Source organism: Delphinapterus leucas, chromosome 5 (assembly GCF_059928025.1).
Source record: "Delphinapterus leucas isolate spDelLeu-1000000601 "Yukka" chromosome 5, BTC_Dleu_Yukka2, whole genome shotgun sequence".
Taxonomy (NCBI): domain Eukaryota; kingdom Metazoa; phylum Chordata; class Mammalia; order Artiodactyla; family Monodontidae; genus Delphinapterus; species Delphinapterus leucas.
Window position 1 is genome coordinate 117,160,959 of NC_143133.1, and position 24,874 is coordinate 117,185,832.

The 24,874-nt window shown below is 37.9% G+C and overlaps 1 protein-coding gene across 12 annotated transcripts in view; it reads left to right on the forward strand.

The window, feature by feature from the left end:
* The window catches only part of MANBA (mannosidase beta), a 168,827-nt gene that overhangs the window by 42,047 nt on the left and 101,906 nt on the right, over positions 1-24,874 (forward strand). For 11 of the 12 annotated variants that reach the window (XR_004023015.2, XR_016393401.1, XR_016393400.1 and 8 more), the window contains exons 8-11: positions 7,146-7,297; positions 16,591-16,708; positions 18,310-18,396; positions 21,524-21,691. Coding sequence is in view for 7 of the 12 variants with exons in the window: in XM_089912441.1 (XP_089768567.1) it covers positions 7,146-7,297; positions 16,591-16,708; positions 18,310-18,396; positions 21,524-21,691 (525 nt within the window). In the remaining 5 variants the exon portion in view is untranslated. The remainder of the gene's footprint in view (positions 1-7,145; positions 7,298-16,590; positions 16,709-18,309; positions 18,397-21,523; positions 21,692-24,874) is intronic. The other variant, XM_089912438.1, reaches the window with a different exon arrangement.

The window sequence follows — 24,874 nt, forward strand, 5'->3', positions numbered from 1 at the left end:
AGGTGGATCAAAAAAGATCTTGCAGTGATTTATGTCAGAGTGTTCTTCCTATGTTTTCCTCTAAGAGTTTTATAGTGTCCGGTCTTACATTTAGGTCTCGAATCCATTTTGAGTTTATTTTTGTGTATGGTGTTAGGGAGTGTTCTAATTTCATTCTTTTACGTGTAGCTGTCCAGTTTTCCCAGCACCACTTATTGAAGAGACTGTCTTTTCTCCATTGTATATCTTTGCCTCCTCTGTCATAGATTAGTTGACCATAGGTGCATGGGTTTATCTCTGGGCTTTCTATATTGTTCCATTGATCTATGTTTCTGTTTTTGTGCCAGTACCATATTGTCTTGATTACTGTAGCTTTGTAGTGTAGTCTGAAGTTAGGGAGTCTGATTCCTTCAGCTCCGTTTTTTTTCCCTCAAGGTTGCTTTGGCTATTCGGGATCTTTTGTGTCTCCATACAAGTTTTAAGATGATTTGTTCTCGTTCTGTAAAAAAATGCCATTGGTAATTTGATAGGGATTGCATTGAATCTGTAGATTGCATTGGGCAGTATAGTCATTTTCACAATATTGACTCCTCCAATCCAAAAACATGGTATACCTCTCCATTTGTTGGTATCATCTTTAATTTCTCTCATCAGTGTCTTATAGTTTTCTGCATACAGGTCTTTTGTTTCCCTAGGTAGGTTTATTCCTAGGTATTTTATTCTGTTTGTTGCAATGGTAAATGGGAGTGTTTCTATAATTTCTCTTTCAGATTTTTCATCATTACTGTACAGGAATGCAAGAGATTTCTGTGCATTAATTTTGTATCCTGCAACTTTACCAAATTCACTGATTAGCTCTAGTAGTTTTCTGGTGACATTTTTAGGACTCTCTATGTATAGTATCATGTCATCTGCAAACAGTGACAGTTTTACTTCTTCTTTTCCAATTTGTTTTCCTTTTATTTCTTTTTCTTCTCTGATTGCGGTGGCTAGGACTTCCAAAACTATGTTGAATAATAGTGGTGAGAGTAGACATCCTTGTCTCATTCCTGATCTTAGAGGAAATGCTTTCAGTTTTTCACCATTGAGAATGATGTTTGCTCTGGGTTTGTCATATATGGCCTTTATTATGTTGAGGTAGCTTCCCTCTATGCCCACTTTCTGGAGAGTTTTTATCATAAATGGGTGTTGAATTTTGTCACAAGCTTTTTCTGCATCTATTGAGATGATCATATGGTTTTTATTCTTTATTTTGTTAGTATGGTGTATCACATTGATTGATTTGCATATATTGAAGAATCCTTGCATCCCTGGGATAAATCCCACTTGAACATGGTGTGTGATCCTTTTAATGTGTTGTTGGATTCTGTCTGCTAGTATTTTGTTGAGGATTTTTGCATCTATATTCATCAGTGATATTGGTCTGTAATTTTCTTTTCTTGTAGTATCTTTGTCTGGTTTTGGTATCAGGGTGATGGTGGCCTCGTAGAATGAGTTTGGGAGTGTTCCTTCCTCTGCAGTTTTTTGGAAGAGTTTGAGAAAGATGGGTGTTAGCTCTTCTCTAAATGTTTGGTAGAATTCCCCTGTGAAGCCATCTGGTCCTGGACTTTTGTTTGCTGGACGGTTTTTAATCACAGTTTCAATTTCATTACTTGTGATTGGTCTGTTCATATTTTCTCTTTCTTCCTGGTTCAGTCTTGGAATGTTATACCTTTCTAAGAATTTGTCCATTTCTTCCAGGTTGTCCATTTTATTGGCATAGAGTTGCTTGTAGTAGTCTCTTAGGATGCTTTGTATTTCGGCGGTGTCTGTTGTAACTTCTCCTTTTTCATTTCTAATTTTATTGATTTGAGTCCTTTCCCTCGTTTTCTTGATGAGTCTGGCTAATGGTTTATCAATTTTGTTTATCTTCTCAAAGAACCAGCATTTAGTTTTATTGATCTTTGCTATTGTTTTCTTTGTTTCTATTTCATTTTTTTCTGCTCTGATCTTTATGATTTCTTTCCTTCTGCTAACTTTGGGTTTTGTTTGTTCTTCTGTCTCTAGTTCCTTTAGGTGTCAGGTTAGATTGTTTACTTGAGATTTTTCTTGTTTCTTAAAGTAGGCTTGTATAGCTATAAACTTCCCTCTTAGAACTGCTTTTGCTGCATCCCATAGGTTTTGGATTGTCGTGTTTTCATTGTCATTTGTCTCTAGGTATTTTTTGATTTCCTCTTTGATTTCTTCAGTGATATCTTGGTTATTCAGTAACGTATTGTTTAGCCTCCATGTGTTTGTGTTTTTTACGTTTTTTTCCCTGTAATTCATTTCTAATCTCATAACATTGTGGTCAGAAAAGATGCTTGATGTGATTTCAATTTTCTTAAATTTACTGAGGCTTGATTTGTGACCTAAGATGTGATCTATCCTAGAGAATGTTCCTTGTGCACTTGGGAAGAAAGTGTAATCTGCTGTTTTGGGATGGAATGTCCTATAAATATCAATTAAATCTATCTGGTCTATTGTGTCATTTAAATCTTCTGTTTCCTTATTTATTTTCATTTTGGATGATCTGTCCATTGGTGTAAGTGAGGTGTTGAAGTCCCCCACTATTATTGTGTTACTGTCGATTTCCTCTTTTATAGCTGTTAGCAGTTGCCTTATGTATTGAGGTGCTTCTATGTTGGGTGCATATATATTTATAATTGTTATATCTTCTTCTTGGATTGAACCCTTGATCATCACGTAGTGCCCTTCCTTGTCTCTTGTAACATTGTTTATTTGAAAGTCTATTTTATCTGATATGAGTATTGCTACTCCACCTTTCTTTTGATTTCCATTTCCTTGGAATATCTTTTTCCATCCCCTCACTTTAAGTCTGTATGTGTCCCTAGGTCTGAAGTGGGTCTCTTGTAGATAGCTATATATGGGTCTTGTTTTTGTATCCATTCAGCAAGCATGTGTCTTTTGGTTGGAACATTTAATCCATTCACATTTAAGGTAATTATTGATATGTATGTTCCTATGACCATTTTCTTAATTGTTTTGTTTTTGTTTTTGTAGATCCTTTTCTTCTCTGGTGTTTCCCACTTAGAGAATTTCCTTTAGCATTTGTTGTAGAGCTGGTTTGGTGGTGCTGAATTCTCTTAGCTTTTGCTTGTCTGTAAAGCTTTTGATTTCTCCATTGAATCTGAATGAGATCCTTGCCGGGTAGAGTAATCTTGGTTGTAGGTTCTTCCCTTTCATCACTTTAAGTTTATCATGCCACTCCCTTCTGGCTTGTAGAGGTTCTGCTGAGAAATCAGCTGTTAACCTTATGGGAGTTCCCTTGTATGTTATTTGTTGTTTTTCCCTTATTGCTTTCAATAATTTTTCTTTGTCTTTAATTTTTGTCAATTTGATTACTATGTGTCTTGGCATGTTTCTCCTTGGGTTTATCCTGTATGGGACTTGCTGCACTTCCTGGACCTATTTCCTTTCCCATGTTAGGGAAGTTTTCGACTATAATCTCTTCAAATATTTTCTCGGGTCCTTTCTCTCTCTCTTCTCCTTCTGGGACCCCTATAATGTGAATGTTGTTGTGTTTAATGTTGTCCCAGAGGTCTCTTAGGCTGTCTTCATTTCTTTTCATTCTTTTTTCTTTATTCTGTTCCACAGCAGTGAATTCCACCATTCTCTCTTCCAGGTCACTTATCCATTCTTCTGCCTTGTTATTCTGCTATTGATTCCTTCTAGTGTAGTTTTCATTTCAGTTATTGTATTGTTCATCTCTGTTTGTTTGTTCTTTAATTCTTCTAGGTCTTTGTTAAACATTTCTTGCATCTTCTCGATCTTTGCCTCCATTCTTCTTCCGAGGTCCTGGATCATCTTCACTATCATTATTCTGAATTCTTTTTCTGGAAGGTTGCCTATCTCCACTTCATTTAGTTGTTTTTCTGGGGTTTTATCTTGTTCCTTTATCTGGTATGTAGTCCTGTGCCTTTTCATCTTGTCTTTCTGTGAATGTGGTTTTTGTTTTACAGGCTGCAGGATTGTAGTTCTTCTTGCTTCCCATAATGGATTTTTTATCCATATATGTTATTGTAATATAATGCATTGGTTATTTGAAAAATGTTGGCATCTGGAGATGTTTAAATGTTTTCAAATGTTAAACCATTTTAGTATATGAATCACATTCAGATTTGTTAACATTACCATTGATGACTTTTGGGAAGCTCTCAAGCTCATGGTTGTTGTACAAGTTTTCCTGAATCCTCATTTTTAACTGTTACTTGCCTTGAACTGACAAGACTCACTTCAGTCATTTTCAAGAAAATGTCTACCAAGTCGCCAAGTCTGACTAACCATAGTTTGTCTGGCAGTTCTTTCAAGTTAAAAAAACCAGGTTTTATAAACCAGATGGCTTATTCAGCTTACAACTCAAACTGTGGCCCAGATACTTTTCCTTAAGACATCCATTGTGCATGATGCTTTATTCATAGTTCGTATTTCATCATACAGTCTAGTACAGTGATGTGTACTCAAGGTTGGGGTTTAATATAATTAATAATTTTTATTGCTTTATCAAGGACATCCTGAAGTGAAACTGCCCCCCCCCAATAATGCATGAAAGTGAAGGATACAATGCCTACTAGCACAGTTTGGAGGCACTGCCTTGATTTTTGCCAAGGCACCAGCAGTGTTACCCACTGTAAAACTCTCTCAGCGAATATGTGTGCTTCTCCAGCAAATGCAGTGTGAAAACCAACCCTATGAGGTATTCTAGTGCTTTGTCATTTCTAGTTTGAAAAACATTGTAATATGATGTAAAACAGTGTATTACAATGTAATAAAGAATGTTAGCCCTTTGAAGAGTTTATCCATCTAAGTTTAAAATATTCAGTTCCTTTTTCTTTATATTTAGAATGATTGGTCTCAAAACGATACTACAACATAACTGTCACCATAAATATTATTTTTTAAATGTTCCATTGCATAAGATACAATAAGATAAATTATTAACATCTACAAAATGGAGGACAATATGGCTTTCATCACAATCTCATTTCTTTTTTATCATTTCATCCAGTTTCTTTGGAGTAGATTCCTCCCTTCCTTGAGTCAGAAGACTCTCTGTCAGTTTCATGTTTTTCAGCACTTTTAAATGTAGACAGTGTGGTTGTAGGTGAGAATGTTAGTCTTCTAATCCCATTTTAAGACAACAATTTAAGACAAAAATTAGGAAAAAGTATATTAAAAGTAAGTTTTCTTTTAGAATGAGATAAAATATTGTTTAAATGAGTCTCAATTAAAATTCATTTTTATTTGAAAACTTAAGAATATTACATGAGACAAGTTAATAAAAGGTACCTAGTCCTTTTGTGTTTCTGTGTAAGTTGCAAGGAAAACTTTGAGATTCAAAATATGAATTTATTGAACAGTAATGAGGCCACAGAGATTATAGCAGGAATAACCAGCGGCAGCTAGTAAGAGCACAGTGGTACTGAGAACAAATTGAGTTAATCTCTGGAAATGTACCTCTTCATACCCTCAACCTCTGCTAGAGAAGTAGAACACACACCAGAATACACAAGCACACATTCCATTAGCTGTCAGAATGGCCATGTCATTACACATCACATAGCTTCTGGAAAATTCCACGGTACACTCAAAAGAGAGTAAGAGTGAAAAAGGCAAATGATGTTTTAGCTTTACTGTGAAAGTAATTTTGAACTCAGGAACCCCCTTGAAAGGTTTCCAGGGATCTCATATGGTATCCTGGCCGCATTTAAAGAATTGCTGTTCTAGATGTTTGAATCTACCATCAAGATGTTTTAAAAGTTACCTCTGAAAGTAACCATTATTTTTTTACATTTTTGCATCCTAAAACAGTTGTGGTAATTCCATGTCAAGATCCTCCTCATCCAGGCCTTGTTCTGTGTCTTCTCATAAAGTTAACTCTGATATCTTTTGTCATGTCATATTAATTAGGGCAAGGGTCAGAAAGTGGAAGAATGGTGGGCACTTTTATTACATGAAATAAGTTGATTTATTAATTTTTAACTAGAGAAGAAATGCATAATCTTGGTTTCAAAACGAGGCTTTGTTGGTGTAGAACTGTGTCTCTCAGTAGTTGATCCAGTTTATGGCTGGGAAGAATGAAGATTTGGATAAGAATGTGAATCTTTTTTATCTAGGGTCTTGCTGCTCACTTCTTAACTGTAGGGAAACCTGGCTGGACTGTCACAGGGACAAAGGTCTCAGCTTCTCACGTAGCAAGGATAACACTGGACTGTGTGCTTCCATCTTTTCTTTCAGTTGGAGCACCACTTACATCTCCAGTCTCCATACCAGTGCTGTCTCAGACATTGAGTTTGATGTGATAATTAGTTAGGATTAAATTGCCCATTAAGCAAAATGACTTTATAATTATGTGCTATTAAAATTGGAAAGTTGTTAGATTATGAAATACCTTGTACTGTATTTCTTTGATTCTAAGATGCATGTTTTGGCACATTTTAATAACACTGAAATGAGAATGTGTTTTTCAAAGATGCATCAGATTAACTGGTGACATATTTTCCCCACTTTTGTGAAATAGTATCAGTTTTTGCTGTAATTTTGAAGTGTTATCTCAAATATATTTCTTTTGACATAATTGCAAATGCCTACATCATGGGGAAGGCTACAGTATATTTCACTCTTTAATGGTTTCTGTATTCTTCTTTTCAAAGAGAAATAACAGGACCTGGCAATAATTTCTTTATATATATTTTTTCTAAAATGTGCACTTCCATATTAAGTACTTCATAGCAGATAGAAAATTAACACTAATTTATGTTCCTGTAAACTGCTCAGAAGTTTACTTTAAAAAAAATCTCTTTTGGGGGCTTCCCTGGTGGCGCAGTGGTTGAGGGTCTGCCTGCCGATGCAGGGGACACGGGTTCATGCCCCGGTCTGGGAGGATCCCACATGCCGCGGAGCTGCTGGGCCCGTGAGCCATGGCCACTGAGCCTGCGCGTCTGGAGCCTGTGCTCCGCAGAGGGAGAGGCCACAACAGTGAGAGGCCCGCGTACTGCAAAAAAAAAAAAAAAAAAAAAAATCTCTTTGGCTTATTTTTTTAAGGCTATAGTAAACAATACAGTTGGGTTTTGTCATATGCTTATGTTTTAAATTTCATATTCATTATTTAATTCTGTTAATAATAGGTTTATTTTAGGACAGTGGAACTCATAGAAGAGCCCATAAAAGGATCTCGTGGTCTGAGTTTCTACTTCAAAATTAATGGACTTCCAATATTTCTGAAAGGCTCAAATTGGATTCCCCCAGATTCATTCCAGGATCGAGTAACCTCTGCCTTGTAAGTTATCATCTTTTATTTCTTGTTCCTCTTCATATTATCAGTCCCACAGAGCTTAAGAGCTACTCATTTTAACTTTTTTTAGTTCCAGTGGAAGGAACCAAGAGGTAATATATAATTCTAGGATGATGGAAATTTTGGAAAGGATTTTAAAATCATTTATTTCATTCTCATGAGCTATAGGTAGTCTTACAGCTAAACTATTTGAGACTGCTGAAATCATCCAACTTTTATAAATTGTTTCTAGAGGAACAAGAAAATGACTAATGCACATTTTGGATAGTTAGCCCCTTTGGGGGAAAAATATGATTAAATTTGGATTTTTTCTTTTTTTTTTTTTTAAGAATGCCTTTCTTTTTGCACACTTAAAAAAAATAGGAACCCATATTTACCTTTTCATGCTAAGGTATTTGCACATTCTTTCAATTTTACCTTAATAAAGAGAACGAAAGAAATTTAAAAATTCAAAGTGTTTTTCTGAAGCTTTGAGAATAGAATTTAACAAGAAAGTATTTCCTGATTAGGTTTATAAACTACTATCTTTGTAACAGTGAAAATAAGCTTTGTGAAGTGAAAATAAACACATTTAACTTATTTAAATATACAAACATGCATTGACGTATATTTTATGTTTAGAATGTAGATGTGGCTGGTAAGTAAACTCTAATTTTGCCAAAAGTCGTAGTAATATCCTTTTACTTCAAAATGTGTATAATGTTTTGAATTTCATATGAAAATGCAATCATTCTCCAGACACAACACAGATAATTTGCTGACTCTTCTCCTTTTCAAATGCTCCTTTCCACTCCTGGCAGTTTGGCAGTGGCTGTACAGCACAGTTGGGTCAATTAGTAAATCTGCCCATAGGTGGCTTTGCTGGGAGCACAGTGCTCTGAGTGCGTGGTCATCCTGTTATTGGCCTTTTTCCTTCCTTTCTGAATGCTGTTCTGGAAATGGAGGGTACATACTGTCAACGTGGCTGCAAATTTCTGTACTTATCTGAGGGTGATGTGAATAGAAATTGGAAAAGTAGAAAGGAAGTTTACTAGATAAAGGAGTACTGGACTGGAGGAATTGTAAAAAGGGATGAGAGAGAGCTAAATACTAATATTCAGAATTTCATTTTTATCGTATAGTTTGAAATGGTTATATAAAATAAGCACATACTTTCCAAGGTTTACAGTATTTTTCTACAGGAGTAACTTTAAGACAAAAATTTAGGAGGGTTCAAGATGGCGGAGGAGTAGGTAGACGTGGAGTTCATCTCTCTCCATGGATGCCTCAGGAATATATCTATAGATGCAACAATTCTCACTGAATGCCAGTTGAAAACTAGCAGAAGACCTTGGACAATGTAAAGGACTATAAAGATCCCTGCATAACTGGGCAGGATGGAAAAAAGGAAGGGAGAAAGAGGAGGAGAGGAAGCGGAATGGGACCTGCACCCCCGGGGAGGGGGAGCTGAAGCAGAGGAGAGATTCCCGAATGCGGGGAAACCCCCTCTCTCTCCGATGGGGAAATCCACTGGGACAGAATGGAAGCATTTGACGCTGTCGGAAGAGCTTGAAGCTGCTGATCTGTGGCAGGAGGAACAGAGTGAGAACTACACAGACGGTCCGTACCACGGCCCTATGTGGCCCACACTGGGATGTGTGTTCACAGGTGTGCAAGGGGGCTGGGAGCTGGTGTGTGGGGATTGGAGAACTGCTGTTGGTTGTGGGGAGACGGGCTGAGGGGACAGGAGGGAAGAAATCCGCAGCAGGGAATGCCTATGGAGGAAGACTGGACAGCCATGGAAGCAGGGCACTACTGCTGAGTCCCACGCAGGGGGAGGAGCCACTATTGTAACCTCTCTCTCCCCACATGTCGCCGCCTGCCGACGACAATAAAAGAAGCCTGCTCTCAGGGCTGGCTCTTGTGTGCTGGCTGCTGAGACATAAAAAAGCCCCCTCAGAGCTGGCCCTCACGTGCTGGCTGCAGGGCAATTAAAAAAATAAACAACCACCCTCTCAGGGCTGGCCCTTACATGCCTTAGGCTGGGTGCCAGAAAAACCCCAGCCAGGGCTGGCCCTCACATGCCTTATGCTGGGTGCTGGAAAAGGCCCTCACTAGGGCCATATCTCTTGCACCCATGGCTGCCGGCTCCCCTGTGCATTTGGTGCCGCTGGGGCTCCCGTGATCCAAGCAGTCATACCACCTCTGCACCCGGTCCTCACAGGGCCAGACCCAAGAGCTCCAAGGCAGCCTCAGGACCGGACCTGCGGGCGGACCACACGCAGAGGTGGGGATAAAACCAAAGCTGAACCCCAGGGACGGGGTGACTAATTAAGAGGATGGAAAATCTTCCCATCGGCTGTACAAGCTGCAGATTAAATCCCCATGGTCAGCTAGGAAGACCCTGTGTCTATGGAACATCTGAGTAGACAATGAGTGTTCCCACAAATGAAAACGGTCCAGCTCTGGCAGCTGTGGACTTTGGGGGCAGCACACGCAGGAAGTGGACCACATCAGAGTCAGAGGGGTCCCCACAGGGCCCACAGCAGGTCTGGAGACCAGCCCAGAGGCAGAGGAGGGGCTCCTGGGGAGGCGGAGGGGGACTATGGCTCTCTGCGTGTGCAAGGACCTTCACAGCAGATACCACAGGGAAACATAATTATTACTATTAATTTTATTATGTTTTGATTCATTCTGTTGTTGGTTCTGACTTCTTTTTTTTTTCCTTTGGTTTCTTTTTCTTTCTTTTTGTGTTTGTTCTTTTAGTTTTTTTTTTTTATTTAGTCTTTTGGTATCTTTGTGTTTTATAACATATTTTTTTTATACATTTCTATTTTTACTTTGCTTTTCTGTTGTTCTGTGTTCTTTTCCCTAATTTTTTTCTTCCTCTTTTTCTTCAGTTTTTTAAAAATATTTCCATTTCTGTTTTGCTTTTCTGTTCTGTGTTTTTTCCCTTTTTATTTTATTATTATTATTTTTAAATCATTTTTATCAGTTTGTTCTATTTCCTTGCTTTATTCTTCAGTGGGCACCCTGCTTTGGTTTTGTTTTTAGGTTATGTGTTTCTGTTAGTATTAATCCTAATTGATTTCATTTTTGAGTTCTATTTGTCTGGTTGTTCTCTTGCTTTTTGTTTTATTTGCCTCTGTTTTTGTTTCTTTTACGTGTGTGTGTATTTCCTTGTTTCTGTTTGTTTGGTTTTGTTTTTAACGTTTCTCTGGGGTTTTGTTTGTCTTTTTTTTTTCTTTAATATATTTTCTACTTTATTATTACTTTTTTAGATTTCTGTTTCTATGTTGCTTTTCTGTTCTGTCTTCTTTCCCCTTTCTCTTTCTCTTCTTTTTCTTCTTTAAAATGTCATTTTTTTCAGTTTGTTTTGTTTCCTTGCTTCATTCTTCGGTTGGCACTCTGCTGTGGTTTTGTTTTTTGGTTTTGGGTTTTTGTCGGCTTTCTTCTCAATTGCTCGATTTTGTTCTTGGGTTCTTTTGTTTGTCTGGTTGTTCTCTTGCTATTTGCTTTACTTGGTTCTGTTTTTGTTTCTTTTGTGTGTGAGCATTTCCTTGTTTCTGTTTCTATTTGTTTGATTTAAATTTTTACCATTTGTCTGGGGTTTTGTTAGACTTTTTTTTCTTTTTTTTTTTTTAAACCCCTTTATTGCCGAGACAAGCGACTTGCAGGGTGTTGGTCCCTCGACCAGAAGTCGGGCCTGAGGTTCTGGAGTGGGAACACTGAGTCTAGGATGCTGGACCAGTAGAGAATTCCCAGCCCCAGGGAAGATTAATCTCTGAGAGCTCTCACGGAGGCCTCTATCTGAATCCAAGACCCGGCTTCACCCAACTGCCAGCAGCTCCCAGTGCTGGACATCTCACACCAAACAACAAACAAGACAGGAACACAAATGCACCCATCAGCACACAGACTACCTAAAGCCATGCTAAGCTCACAGATACCCCAAAGAATACCACCTGACATGGCCCTACTCACCAGAGGGAAAAGACTCAGCTTCACCCACCAGAACACAGGCACCAGTCCCTCCCATCAGGAAGCCTACACAAGACACTGGACCAGCCCCACCACCGGGCAGAGAACAGAAGCAAGAGGAACTACGACCCTGCAGCCGAGGGAAAGTAGACATCAAATACTGTAAATTACACAAAATGAGAAGACAGAGAAATATCTTACAGGCAAAGGAGCAAGATAAAAACCCACAAGACCAAATAAATGAAGAGGAAATAGGCAAAGTACCTGAAAAAGAATTCAGAGTAATGATAGTAAAGATGATTCAAAATCTTGGAAATATAATAGACAAAATACAAGAAATATTTAACAAGGACCTAGAAGATCTAAAGAGCAAACAAACAGTAATGAACAGCACAATAACTGAAATTAAAAATACTCTAGGGCTTCCCTGGTGGTGCAGTGGTTGAGAGTCTGCCTGCCAATGCAGGGGACATAGGTTCGTGTCCACATGCCGTGGAGCGGCTAGGCCCGTGAGCCATGGCCGTTGAGCCTGCATTTTCGGAGCCTGTGCTCCGCAACAGGAGAGGCCACAACAGTGAGAGGCCCACATACTGCAAAAAAAAAAAACAAAAAAAACTCTAGAAGGAATCAATAGCAGAATAACTGAGGCAGAAGAACGGATAAGTGAGCTGGAAGATAGAATGGTGGAAATAACTGCCACAGAGCAGAATAAAGAAAAAAGAATGAAAGGAATGGAGGACAGTGTCAGAGACCTCTGGGACAACATTAAACGCACCAACATTCGAATTAAAGGTGTCCCAGAAGAAGAAGAAAAAAAGAAAGGGTCTGAGAAAATATTTGAAGAAATTATAGTTAAAAACTTCCCCAACATGGGAAAGGAAATAGTCAAGTCCAGGAAATGCAGAGAGTCGCGTACAGGATAAACCCAAGGAGAAACACGCTGAGACACATATGAATGAAACAAAAATTAAACACAAAATATATTAAAATCAGCAAGGGAAAAGCAACAAATAATATACAAGGGAATCCCCATAAGGTTAACAGCTGATCTTTCAGCAGAAACTCTACAGGCCAGAAGGGAGTGGCAAGATATATTTAAAGTGATGAAAGGGAAAAACCTACAACCAAGATTACTCTACCCAGCAAGGATCTCATTCAGATTTGACATAGAAATCAAAGCTTTACAGACAAGCAAAAGTTAAGAGAATTCAGCATCACCAACCAGCTTTACAACAAATGCTAAAGGAACTTCTCTAGGCAGGAAACACAAGAGAAGGAAAAGACCTACAAAAACAAACCCAAAACAATTACGAAAATGGTAATAGGGATATGCATATCAATAATTACCTTAAATGTAAATGGATTAAATGCCCCAACGAAAAGACACAGACTGGCTGAATGGATACGAAAACAAGATCCGTATATATGCTGTCTACTAGAGACCAACTTCAGACCTAGGGACACATACAGACTGAAAGTGAGGGGATGGAAAAAGACATTACATGCAAATAGGAATAAAAAGAAAGCTGGAGTAGCAATACTCATATCAGACAAAATAGACTTTAAAATAAAAACTACTATAAGAGACGAAGGACACTATATGATCAAGGGATCAATCCAAGAAGAAGGTATAACAATTGTAAATATCTATGCATCCAGCATAGGAGCACCTCAATACATAAGGCAAATGCTAACAGCCATAAAAGGGGAAATCAACAATAACACAGTAATAGTAGGGTGACTTTAACACCCCACTTACACCAATGGACAGATCATCCAAAATGAAAATAAACAAGGAAACATAAGCTTTAAATAACACATTAGATCAGATGGACTTAATTGCTATTTATAGGACATTCCATCCAAAAACAACAGAATACACTTTCTTCTCAACTGCACACGGAACATTCTGCAGGATAGATCACATTTTGGGTCACAAATCAAGCCTCAGTAAATTTAAGAAAATTGAAATCATATCAAGAATCTTTTCTGACCACAACATTATAAGACTAGATATCAATGACAGGAAAAGAACTATAAAAAATACAAACGCATGGAGGCTAAACAATACGCTACTAAATAACCAAGAGATCACTAAAGAAATCAAAGAGGAAATCAAAAGTACCTAGAAACAAATAATAATGAAAACACGATGACCCAAAACCTATGGGATGCATCAAAAGAAGTTCTAAGAGGGAAGTTTATAGCAATACAGTCCTACCTCAAGAAATAAGAAAAATCTCAAATAAACAACCAACCTTATACCTAAAGCAATTAGAGAAAAACAAAAAAACCCCAAAGTTAGCAGAAGGAAAGAAATCATAAAGATCAGATCAGAAATAAAGGAAAAAGAAATGAAGGAAACAATAACAAATATCAATAAAACTAAAAGCTGGTTCTTTGAGAAGATAAAAATTGATAAACCATTAGCCAGACTCATCAGGAAAAAAAGGGAGAAGGCTCAAACCAACAGAGTTAGAAATGAAAAAGGAGAAGTAACAACTGACACTGCCAAAATACAAAGTGTCATAGACTACTACAACCAACTCTATGCCAATAAAATGGACAACCTGGATTAAATGGACAAATTCTTAGAAAAGGACAACCTTCGAAGACTGAAACAGGAAGAAATAGAAAACATGAACAGACCAATCACAAGTAATGAAATTGAAACTGTGATTAACAATATTCCAACAAATAAAAGCCCAGGGCTAGATGGCTTCACAGGCAAATTCTGTCAAACATTTAGAGAAGAGCTAACACCTATCCTCAAACTCTTCCAAAATATAGCAGAGGGAGGAACACTCCCAAACTCATTCTATGAGGCCAACATCACCCTGATACCAAAACCAGACAAAGATGTCGCAAGGAAAGAAAATTACAGGCCAGTATCACTGATGAACATAGATGCAAAAATCCTCGACAAAATACTAGCAAACAGAACCCAACAACCCATTAAAAGGATGATACACCATGATCAAGTGGGGTTTATCCCAGGAATGCAAGGATTCTTCAACATATGCAAATCAGTCAATGTGATACACCATATTAACAAACTGAAGGATAAAAACTATATGATCATCTCAATAGATGCAGAAAATAACATTCCATTGTACATATGTGCCACATCTTCTTTATCCATTCATCTGTTATGGGCATTTAGGTTGCTTCCATGTCCTGGCAATTGTAAATAGTGCTGCAATGAACATTGTGGTACATGTATCTTTTTGAATTATGATTTTCTCAGGATATATGCCCAGTAGTGGGATTGCTGGGTCATATGGTAGTTCTATTCAGTGCAATCCCTATCAAATTACCAATGGTATTTTTCACAGAACTAGGACAAAAAATTTTACAGTTTGTATGGAAACACATAAGACCCCGAATAGCCAAAGCAATCTTGAGAAAGAAAAACGGAGCTGGAGGAATCAGGCTCCCTGACTTCAGACTATACTACAAAGCTACAGTAATCAAGACAGTATGGTACTGGCACAAAAACAGAAATATAGATCAATGGAAATGGATAGAAAGACCAGAGATAAACCCACGCACATATGGTCACCCTATCTTTGACAAAGGAGGCAAGAATATACAATGGAGAAAAGACAGTCTCTTCAATAAATGATGCTGGGAAAACTGGACATGTAAAAAATGAAATTAGAACACTTCCTAACACCATACACAAAAATAAACTCAAAACGGATTAAAGACCTAAACGTAAGCCAGACACTGTAAAACTCTTAGAGGAAAACATAGGCAGAACACTCTATGACATAAATCACAGCAAGATCCTTGTTGACCCACCTCCTAGAGAAATGGAAATAAAAACAAAAATAAACAAATGGGACCTAATGAAACTTAAAAGCTTTTGCACAACAAAGGAGACCATGAACAACACGAAAAGACAACCCTCAGAATGGGAGAAAATATTTGCAAATGAAGCAACTGACAAGGATTAATCTCCAAAATTTACAAGCAGCTCATGCAGCTCAATATCAAAAAAGCAAACAACCCAATCCAAAAATGGGCAGAAGACCTAAATAGACATTTCTCCAAAGAAGACATACAGATTGCCAACAAACATATGGAAGGATGCTCAACATTCCTGATCATTAGAGAAATGCAAATCAAAACTACAATAAGGTATCACCTCACACCAGTCAGAATGGCCATCATCAAAAAATCTACAAACAATAAATGCTGGAGATGGTGGAGAAAAGGGAACCCTCTTGCACTGTTGGTGGGAATGTAAATTGTTACAGCCACTATGGAGAACAGTATGGAGGTTCCTTAAAAAACTACAAATAGAACTACCATATGACCCAGCAATCCCACTACTGGGCACATACCCTGAGAAAACCATAATTCAAAAAGAGTCACGTACCACAATATCCATTGCAGCTCTGTTTACAATAGCCAGGACATGGAAGCAACCTAAGTGTCCACCGACAGATGAATGGATGAAGAAGATGTGGTACATATATACAATGGAATATTACTCAGCCATAAAAAGGAACGAAATTGAGTTATTTGTAATGAGGTGGATGGACCTAGAGTCTGTCATACAGAGTGAAGTAATTCAGAAAGAGAAAAACAAATACTGTATGCTAATGCACATATATGGAATCTAAAGAAACGGTATTGATGAACCTAGTGGCAGGGCAGGAATAAAGATGCAGACGTAGAGAACTGACTTGAGGACACAGGGGGTGAAGGGCAAGCTGGGATGAAGTGGGAGAGTAGCATTGACATATATACACTACCAAATGTAAAATAGCTAGTGGGAAGCAGCTGCATAGCACCGGGAAATCAGCTCAATGCTTTGTGTTGACCTAGAGGGGTGGGATAGGGAGGGTGGGAGGGAGGCTCAAGAGGGAGGGGATCTGGGGATATATGTATACTTATAGCTGATTCACTTTGTTGTACAACAGAAACTAACACAACATTGTGAAGCATTTATATTCCAATAAAGATATTTAAAAAATACATATAGAAAAAACAAAAAGAAAACAAACACAAATTTAGTTTTAAAAATAGTGTAATAGCATGATTGAAATTTGGAAGGCAGAGAAAAGATTTCACCCGTAATTTTTCTGTAGGTTTGTTTATTTAATGTGGTTATAGTTAATGTGTATATAATTTTGTCTCACTTTCTTCACTTAGCGTTGTATCCAAACCATCATAATTTAAAAATGTGTCCTTCTAACAGCTATTTGAAATGTGTTTATCAACCACAATGTGGTTTTATTTATTTATTTTTTTCTTTTAACATCCCCAAGGTTTCAAATTGGCATTTGTTTTTAAAACTTCTTCTGTAGATTACGGCTCCTTTTGCAGTCTGTTGTGGATGCTAACATGAATGCTGTCCGGGTTTGGGGAGGAGGAATTTATGAGCAGGATGAATTCTATGAACTCTGTGATGAACTAGGAATAATGGTGAGTAATTGACAGCTCATTATTTTCTTTGTTGATTTGTTACTGTATCCTCAGTTTGACCTCCAGTGTTCTGAGTGGGTGATATTGCCTATTCCTTTGTGTTTTTTTTTTATTGAAGTGTAGTTGATTTACAATGTTATGCTAGTTTCAGGTGTACAGTGAAGTGATTGAGTTATACATATATATGCATATTCTTTTCCTTTATGGTTTATTACAGGATATTGAATATAGTTCCCTATGCTATACAGTAGGACCTTGTTGTTTATCTATTTTATATATAGTAGTTTGTATCTGCTAATCCCAAACTCCTAATTTATCCTTTCCCAGCTCCTTCCCCTTTGATAATCATAAGTTTGTTTTCTATGTCTGTGTTTCTGTCTCATAAATAAATTCATTTGTGTCATATTTTAGATCCCACGTATAAGTGATATCATAGCCCATTCCTTCTTTTCTCAGAGCCAGGAATGATGTTCCACTTTTCTGCAAAGGAATAAATGGCATCTCGCAAACCCTGAGCTATAGTTGATAGTGAATATCATAATTATTTTAAATGATAGACATTCTGCATATTGGTTATATCTAAGCATACATCTATATTTTCTTTGTAATTATCTTTGTGATAGGAGGGTAAGCATAAAACATAAAATAAAATATTAAAAAGTTTTAACTTTAAGGAGATCTAACAAGACCTAGAGAGAAGAAAAATGATAAAATTAAATTTTAATAGCTGTACTTAATATTGTCATTAAGTACTCTGAACATAGTTTGCATTGGTGAGGGTTAAGCAAAGGAAATATAGTCTTTTAGTTCTAGTATTACAGTTCTAAAATATAAAGCACTTCATAGCAGAGTAGTAATTTTAATAATATTGACAATGCTCATGGTCATGATGATGTGACAATATTCTGTAATATTCCAGGCGTTGTTCTCAGTGCTCTGCAGCTATTATTTTATTTTAGCTTCATGCCCACTCTATGAGGTAGTTACTGTTGTTCTCTATCCCCATTTTACAGGTAGGAAAACTGACACGTGGAGAAGTTAACTAGCCCAAACTCACACAGTGGGTATATGGTGGAACTGAAGTTCTGAGTCAGGCCAACTACTGCGTCGTAATGGCCTCCCTAGCAATGCACTTAAGTGGTTTCATTTCTAAACTGTCCATGTCGTAATCCTTTTGGCCATGAAGTTAATTCCTTTATAAACAAAATATGTTTCTTAACAGTCTGGACCATCACTCAGTACCAAATTCCTGGTGAAAATCAGAGTGAATCAGGAGTGAGGAGGGGTTGGGAGAAAGCTTCTTACTGAATTTCATATTCCCCTCAGCACGAGCACTGTTTCATTATTTGAATTCCGTTTTCTTCTTTTTCTTTTCTGCCTACCTAACATTTTCTCTTCTCAGGTTTCCCTATAGTTCCAGAGAGTCTGTGAGTGCCTTTCCCAGTACCTCATGCTTTGTGATGCTCAAATGATCACACTCATCGGGCTAAGTTGATTTTTCATTTGCATGAAAGATAATGCCCAAAGTTCAGAATGAAGAATTTCTTTCTGTGCAGTAAAATCTATGGAAGTGCTATATTGCCTTTTATTTGATTTGATAGGTATGGCAGGATTTTATGTTTGCCTGTGCGCTTTACCCAACTGATCAGGATTTCATGGATTCAGTGAGAGCAGAAGTTGCTTACCAGGTATGTTATTACCATTTCAAGTAGAAGTAAAGGCTTAAGTTTTAGTTCTGCCTTTTGTTAAACCTCTCCTTGTTTCTTCTTTTTTAAAAAAATTTTATTGAAATATAGTTGATTTACAGTGTTGTGTTTAGTTTCTTCTCCTTGTTTCTTTTTGTTGTTCTCTTTACTAAATCCCATGAAAAAAAATCAGTCAGGTAATTGACTACCTAGGCGATTCCACCCAGTCTCATGACTTTAACTCTTCCTATTGGCTGATGACTGTCAGATTTATTCCTGGCCCTGACTTACCTGCTGAATTCCTCGTTCTTATTATCCAGCTGCCTACTTGGTGCCTCTACTTGGAGGTCTAATAGGAATCTCAAATGTAACATGTCCAAACCAAACTTATATTACCTTCCCCAGACTTGCTTTTCTTGCAGTTTTCCCCACCTCAATAAATGGCGATGCCAGTCTTTGAATTTCTCAGGTCAAAAATTTTAAGTGATTCTTGACTCCTTGATTTCTTTTACATTCCACATATAAACACTTTTATATTTATAGATCTATGAATGCAAAGAAGTGATTATATCCTAGCTCTGTCTGCTGAAAAGACCTAGAAACAGTGAACAACCTAGTCATATTGAGCATTCTTATATTGAAATAATCCCACTAAGAGAAGGGTTCTTAGAGAAATGGCTGATACCAAGTCTGGGACAGGAAATATACTAGATGATCCTGAAATATTTTGGCATACCAATAACAAGGAAGCTATCAAAGATATGTTAAAAGAACTTTGATGAGACTCTGACCAACCAAAAGTGGGACAACTTGAAATTCAATAAGGATAAGAATGTCAGTGGATCGAAATCCATCAAGTATGTTAAAATCCACGAGTTCGTAATTGGAGTGTCTGTGAATGTACTTTTGTGTGAAAACCCAAAAGAAATGAAAAAAAAAGATTATTGTAACATTCAAGATAGTGGTTACTTTTGGAAGGAAGGAGGGGCTACGATTAGGAAGGGGTACATGAGGGCTTCTGGGGTGCTTGGTAAAGTTTTCTTTCTTTGGCTGGATTGTGTGTTATAAGTGTGATTGCCTTATAATAGTTCACCATGTCATAATTTGTTTTCTGTAGTTTTCTGAAGTTTAGAAAATGAACATTGAATCATCCCTTGCTCAGAGCCCTCCAGATAAAATTAAAGGCCCTCACCATGCACTATCCTGTCTCAGCCTCCCTCTCCAGCCTCATCAAGCGCCATTTTCCCCATACTCTCTGTGCCCCGGAGTGCCTTCTCTATTACCCTCTCCTGTGGACCACCTCGCTCATGTTTTTCTGGCCCGTCTCACCTTGGGCATGACCCTCTGGGAAAAAGCTTTCTATGTCTGCAAGTCTAGATTAGGTCATTTTCCCTTTGTGACATACATCACACTTGAAATTACGTTTTCAATATTTTGTCACTGCATCAAAATTATAATATCCCTGAGGCCTAGGGCATGTTCCTCCCTGTATGTCCCCATGATCTGGCTGTATTATTCATCAGACGTATAGATGGATGGACGAATGAATAACTTTTAAAATATTAATTATAGTTATGTAGGTTGTAAACATGTCAGTTTTATGTTTAATTTTCTTTCACACAAGTAAAGTATGATATCTATGTGTTTTCAGTTCTTTTATATATTTTAAAGAGGAGAACTTTTTAATGCAGAGTTTATTAAAATTTTAAAGTAAAGCTCACCAGAAAATTCTAGGTCAATTCGAAGGGTGTGTGTAGCACAGAGTCACTGAAGCTTTTTGTCTCTTCAGTATCTGTATTTGTGCTTTCATCAGTACCATAAACATGCCTGTCACAGTCGGTCACAGCCCTCACTTACGTGGGCATATACAGAGGCAAATAAGGAAATACTGCTTATAAGACTGGTTAAGAAAAAACACAAGACTTTAATTTTTTTAATGAGATATATCTCTTTAAGATATTCTTACTGCATCTCTACTTCATGTATGGGTTACTTAGCATATTGAACGGAGACCACGGAGAGAACATCAGCTGGGATCCATCACGTAATCATCCATTACAGTGCAAGAGAAGCTATAAATACCAATGAGGTTATGTTGCTAAAACATGTTTGAAAAGAATTTCTCTTGACTGTTGACTCACTCTGTTGTTGGCAAAGAGGTTTAATTGCCTTCTTCTGCTGGGCTACATCTTCCAGTGTGTCAGAAGAACTGGATCCTTTCACCTTTATGTAGGGCTGTCAGTGAGCCCAATTCACTCAGACCTCAACTCTTAAGGCAGGCAGGATTTTCAGATTCCCTGATTTCTTCTTCTATGTTTAGATATATTCAGTGACTTACTTGTAGTTGTGGCTCGCGGGCTGTAGAGCACAGGCTCAGTAATTTTGTCGCACGGGCCCATTTGCTCCGCAGCATGTGGGATCTTCCCGGACCAGGGCTTGAACCCGTGTCCCCTGCATTGGCAGGCGGATTCTTAACCACTGTGCCACCAGGGAAGTCCAGTTGATTTCTTAAGACAGGACACTGATAGTTATTTCAGGGGACAGCCTCTTGATGTCCTAATCTTTTTTCCTTTAGAATATTCCATATATTTGTCCTTAACTTTCAGAGTGTCTCCGGTACTCACTTGCTTTTAAAACCCTCTCTAACTGTCCTGGTTTTCTGATCTTGGTGGAAACTGTGTGGGAACTTCAGTCCCTCTCTCAGCAGTAGTGTTTGTTCTGCCTCATTTGTTTCTTCACAGAAAACTCCAACTTGCTCTTGAGAAGCTAAGCCCTGTAATGTAACGTCTCCTGCCTTTTGTATTTCTTAGAACCTTTTTGTGGCAAGTCAGATAACGATGAGGTTGATTTATTTTTCTCTTTTAATGAAAGGGATTACATTTTCTTTAGTTATATGGCGAGAAGAGGAACCCTGTTTTCTCAATGTTTATAAAATCTAGATAAAAAGAAGCTCAGCGCTTTCTTAAAATGTCTTCCCCCATGTAACATTACTGCTCATTTTCTGATGAGTTCCTGGCACGTAAAAATACATGTGCAGAAAGACAGTGGCTATAACTTTATGAGTAATTACAGCTCTGAGCTCTCTTATGTTGAGCATTTGAAAATTATTTTATGTCTTCTTCAATTTTAGGTCAGGAGACTGAAATCTCATCCCTCCGTCATCACATGGAGTGGAAATAATGAAAATGAAGCAGCGCTGGTGTTGAATTGGTATGATATACAGTCCAGCAACCTGTCTACCTACATCGATGATTATGTGACACTGTATGTGAAAAACATCCGAAGGATTGTCTTCGAAGTAAGTTCAGACATACCTTGGAGATGTTGCAGGTTCAGTTCCAGATACCACAATAGAGAGAATATTGCGATAAAGCTAGTCACATGAATTTTTGGTTTCCCAGTGCATAGAAAAGTTATGTTTACACTATACTGTAGTCTATTAAGTGTACAATAGCATTATGTCTTAAAAAACAATGTACATACCTTAATTTAAAAAATACTTCATTGGTAAAAATTGCTAATCATTATCTGAGCCTTCAGCGAGTCATAATTTCTTTGCTGCTGGAGGGCTGTGCCTCGATGTTGATGCTGCCGACTGATCAGGGTGGTGGCTGCTGAGGGCTGGGGTGGCCGTGGGAATTTCTCAAAATGAGACAGCGACCAAGTTTGCCACATCGATCGACTCTTCCTTTTAGGAGCTGTTTTTCTGTAGCATGCAAGGCTGTTTGACAGCATTTTACCCACAGTAAAACTTCTTTCAAAACTGGAGTCAATTCTCTGAAACTCTGCCATTGCTTTATCAACTAAATTTATGTGATGTTCTCAATTCTTTGTTACCATTTCAACAGTCTTTACAGCATCTTCACCAGGAGTAGATTCCATCTCAAGAAACCCTTTTGTTTGCTCAACTGTAGGAAGCAACTCCTTATCTGTTCAGGTTTTATCATGAGATTGAAGCAATTCTGTCACATCTTCAGGCTCCACTTCTAATTCTGGTTCTCTTGCTATTTCCACCACACCTGCTGTTTCTTCCTCCACTGGAGCCTTGAACCCCTCAAGTCATCCATGAGGGCTGGAATCAACTTCTTCCAAACTCCTGTACATGTTGATACTTTGACCTCTTCCCATGAATCATGAATGTTCTTCATGGCATCTAGAATGGTGAATCCTTTCCAAAAGGTTTTCAGTTGAATTTGCCCAGATCCAGTAGAGGAATTTCTAGCTATAGCCTTACAAAGTGTATTTCTTAAATAATAACACTTGAAAGTCAAAATTACTCCTTGCTCCACGGCTGCAGAATGGATGTTGTGTTAGGAGGCATGAAAACATCGTTAATCTTGTGCATCTCCATCAGAGCTCTTGGGTTGACCAGGTGTGTTGCCAATGAGCAGTCATATTTTGAAAGAAATCTCTTTTTTCTGAGCAGTAGGTCTCAACAGTGGTTTTAAAATATTCAGCAAACAATGTTGTAAACAGCTGTGCTGTCATATAGGCTTTGTTGTGCCATTGATAGAGATAGGCAGAGTAGATTGAGCATCATCTTTCAGGGTCCTCAGATTTTCAGAATGGTAAATCAGCATATTGCTAAATGAGCAACTTAAAGCCAAGTACAATAGCCCTTAACAAGAGAGTCAGCTTGTCCTGTGAAGCTTTGAAGCCAGGCATTCATTTCTCCTTAGCTGTGAAAGCCCTAGATGGTGTCTTCTTCCAATAGAAGGCTGTTTCATACGTTGAAAGTCTGTTGTTGAGTGTAGCCCCCTTTTTAAATTATCTTAGCTAGATCTTCTAGATAACTTGCTGCAGCTTCTACGTCAGCACTTGCTGCTTCACTTTGCTCTTTGATGTTATGGAGACGGCTTCTTTCCTTAAATCTCATGAACCAACCTCTGCTGGCTTCAAACATTTCTTCTGCAGCTTCCTCACCTCTGTCAGCCTTCATAGCAGTGAAGAGAGTTAGGGCCCTGCTCTGGAATAGGCTTTGGCTTAAGAGAGTCTGTGGCTGTTTTGATCTTCTATCCAGAACTTCTCCATATCAGCAATAAGGCTGTTCTGCTTTCTTATCCTTCATGTGTTCACTGGAGTAGCACTTCCTATTTTCTTCAAGAATTTTTCCTTTGCATTCACAACTTGGCTAACTGCCTGGTGAAAGAGGCCTAGCTTTGGGCCTATCTTGGGTTTTGACGTGCCTTCCTCGCTAAGCTTAATCATTTCTAGCTTTTGCTTTAAATGAGAGACCCGTACTCTTCCTTTCACTTGAACACGAAATTGGCCTACTTTCAATACTGTGTGTCTCAGGGAACAGGGAGGTCTGGAGGGAGGGAGATGGGGGAATGGTTGGTTAGTGGAGCAGTCAGAACACACACAACACGTATGGATTAAGTTTGCCATCTTATATGGATGGCTTTGTGGCGCCACAAAACAATTACAATAATAATATCAAAGATCACTGATTACAGATCACCATAACAAGTATAATAGTTAAAAATTTGAATTACTGCATAAATTACCAAAATGTGACACAGACACAGAATGAGCAAATGCTGTTGGAAATGGCACTGATAGACTTGCTTGATGCAGGGTTACCAGAAACCTTCAATTTGTAGTAACAATTGTATGCCTGTCATGCTTTTTAATGAAGTCGAATTTAAGAATCTGTCTTAAAAATGTATCAGTATGAATATTGATATTATATATTCTTCTGTCCTGTTTTTAGCGTGGCCTTCAGCAATATCATTTTAATTCAGAGTAGTCTATTACAATGCTGCGACATATGAAAGGACTCATGAATTGTGGACTTCTTTGAGAATTAATGTGTCTGTGAAGCTGCCACCCATACACCAATATTGTGCTTAGAATTGCAAGTTGTCATGGACTCTTTGGAGCCCATCCATGGATCCCCAAAGCCTGAGAATCTCTGTATTAAATGATTCATTGATATACCACTTCTTTTTTCCCCCATTTTTTGGTTCTTTAATATATTAGTATACTGTCTACTGTGAATTAATTTTCTAATGATAAGCTAGTTGTAATCTAAGCTCTGTTTAGTTATAATGCCTTGTTCTTTTGCTCTGCTAGATTTGATTTGCTAAGATTTTGGTAGAATTTAAAATTACGTATTCACAAGTGAAATTGGTATGTGGTAAGAATTGTAAACTCAAATGCCTAGAGGAGCCAAATTTGTTTTAAAAAGTTGAGTCAAGTGGAGTAGATGAGGTTCACAAAGAGAGAATAGGGGACTGTGGTAATAGGAGAATGGATGTTGGGTCTCATAACATTTATATTCAGCATTAAAAAATGCTATCTAAACATAATTGGCAAGAAAGATTTGGCCCATAGAAGCCAGCTTGTAGCATTTGGTGTGTATGTGTTTGTGCTCACCTCGCAGAATGAGTTAGGGGCCTTTTCCTTTTTAATATCTAGGAATACAATAGAGATTATTCGTTTTATTGAGACAGATTCACCCATGTAACAGTCTGGGCCT